This window comes from Penaeus monodon, chromosome 15 (genome assembly GCF_015228065.2).
Source record: "Penaeus monodon isolate SGIC_2016 chromosome 15, NSTDA_Pmon_1, whole genome shotgun sequence".
NCBI classification, from domain to species: Eukaryota; Metazoa; Arthropoda; class Malacostraca; order Decapoda; family Penaeidae; genus Penaeus; species Penaeus monodon.
In genome coordinates, this window is record NC_051400.1 from 47,870,547 (window position 1) to 47,872,626 (window position 2,080).

The 2,080-nt window shown below is 49.9% G+C and overlaps 1 protein-coding gene across 1 annotated transcript in view; it reads right to left on the bottom strand.

Moving 5' to 3' along the window:
- Positions 1-1,789: 1,789 nt before the first annotated feature.
- The window catches only part of LOC119582388 (pollen-specific leucine-rich repeat extensin-like protein 2), a 4,465-nt gene continuing 4,174 nt past the window's right edge, over positions 1,790-2,080 (bottom strand). The window contains exon 4 of the mRNA XM_037930601.1: positions 1,790-1,958. Coding sequence (XP_037786529.1) covers positions 1,790-1,958 — 169 coding nt within the window. The remainder of the gene's footprint in view (positions 1,959-2,080) is intronic.

Below are 2,080 nucleotides of genomic sequence, written 5' to 3' on the forward strand. Positions count from 1 at the left end.
CATCATTATCATTTTTTTTTTGTTCTTCTACTGGGTGGCTGCGCAGCGGGCATTGGATTTGGCGATGGTTGTGGGTTGTGGAAGCAGGTGGTAGCAGTGGTCACAGAAGGGGAAGACTAACCCCTGGGGGACCCCGGAGACTCCTTCACGAACTCCTGGGGAACACTTCGGAACTCCTAGGGAACCCCATAGGAACTCCTGGGGAACCCCTCGGCCTTATATCACTCAATATCAGCAGTGCAATGATGCACCTTTTATCACCAGCAACGGTCTTCGAACATCATACCCACACTTGACTTACTAACACAGGAGAATGTATATTGGGGAACAGTTGAACAACAATATATTATGAAATGCATCGTAAAGAGCTAATATTCGAAACTGTTATTATGCAAAGTGAACAAAAAACAAATCCTAAAGTTACAATGGTATTGATAAACTGTTATGCCTTATTGCTGTTCAACCTGGGAAAGTTCTAATTCATGTAGGAGTTGGAATGACATTAGGTAGGGGATCATATGAAGAAAAGTTACCCAAAAGGTTTTCACTCCTATCACCCGTAGCTGCCCCCCCCATCTGCCCACACGGGGAAAATACTGCTACTACTGGAGGTCCTTGCAAACACTTTGGCATCTGGCGAAAAGGAAGGGGGGGGGAGAAGGGGGAGGGGAGGGGGGGAGGAGAGGGAGGAAGGTAGTTCCAAAGAGTTAGGTTATAATACTTCGAGGGTTAGAACTACTGCGGCAGAAGAGGCCAAGAGGAGGTCGTAGTAGTCGTTCAAAAGTGCGGGGCTGGGGAAGGCGTGGTCGAGGAAGAGTCCAGGGGAGTGAGGGCTCAAAATACAAACACCAGAAAAATGGCAGATCAGGAATAAGACTTGAAAGGAATAAAAAATCAACAACAGTGGTGGTGCTTCGGGGCAGTTGGGGGGAGTCATACGTGGGGTCCACTACCATAGAATGCTCCTACTATGGGATCTGAAATAAGGGCGGCTCACCAGCTTCAGGAGGACTCGACCGGGTCGCCCGTCCGTCCGGAGGGGACCCCGGGGCGCCCTGTGACACCCCATGAAGCTGGTGGGCCACCCGAGAACCAGAGCTGTAAGATATGGATTCCAAGGACCGCTTGCAGATACCTTGTGTTCTTTGGAAGCGGCAGGACAAAGTTGAGACGGAAGGAAAGTATGCCAGAGAGCGTGTATACCTTGAAGCCCTCCTCGAGCGCCGCCGCGGCCCGGGGGCGCTGGACTCGGCTGGAGAAGGCTTACCGGAAGGGGGGATCAACAGAGGGGAAGTGACCTCCCTGGCACGATGGGGACCTTAGGGTTATCAAACATTTGCAAGTCCGTCTAGAGAAGGGGTTAGGTAGCGGATAAACTTGAACCACTTCTTGGGAACCGCGTCACGAGGTGAGCCGCTCTGAGTCCGGCGGCAGCCCTCCCTTCCCCGGGTCCCCCTTCTTCAGGAGAGGAGCGGGCGTTCGAGGACTGCTCGAGGTCCCAGAGGGGCTCATCCCAACGCACGCATCATCTCAGCGGCATTCACTATCACCACACTGATTTAACAACCAATTGGTTTATTATAAAAAACAAATTTAGACATTTCCTATCTGAGAAAACAATTATTTTCTAATTGAGGTCATTCTTCCACTATATAGATTAGGGGATATCACATGTACAGTATATCGAACACTTCTTAGTCCAGCTATGCAGCCTTCCTATCTTGCGCTATTTTGATTGCATTTTTGCGCCACTCTGCGGTCAAATCAGGTCAAGAATGGAGGTCATAGGTCAGTGGTTGTTGTTTTCATCTGGGAACTTCGGCTGCCTGGAAACCTTTGGGGTCGTGTGTGCGCGGAGTCGTGGGCGTGGCGAGTCTTCGGTCTCGACGCAGAGGCCCACTTTCCTAGCATGTCTGACGTGGTGATCCTGTAATAATGGCTTGACCTGATCTTCGAGCCTGGTTTGCCTTTTCTTATGCCTTTATCTGCTCCAATTTACTATCATTTCTTTTTTTTTCTCTCTCGTTTCTTTGTGTTTTCTATTGATTTACCCTGAAGAAGTGAGCCTGACTAGGGTAAC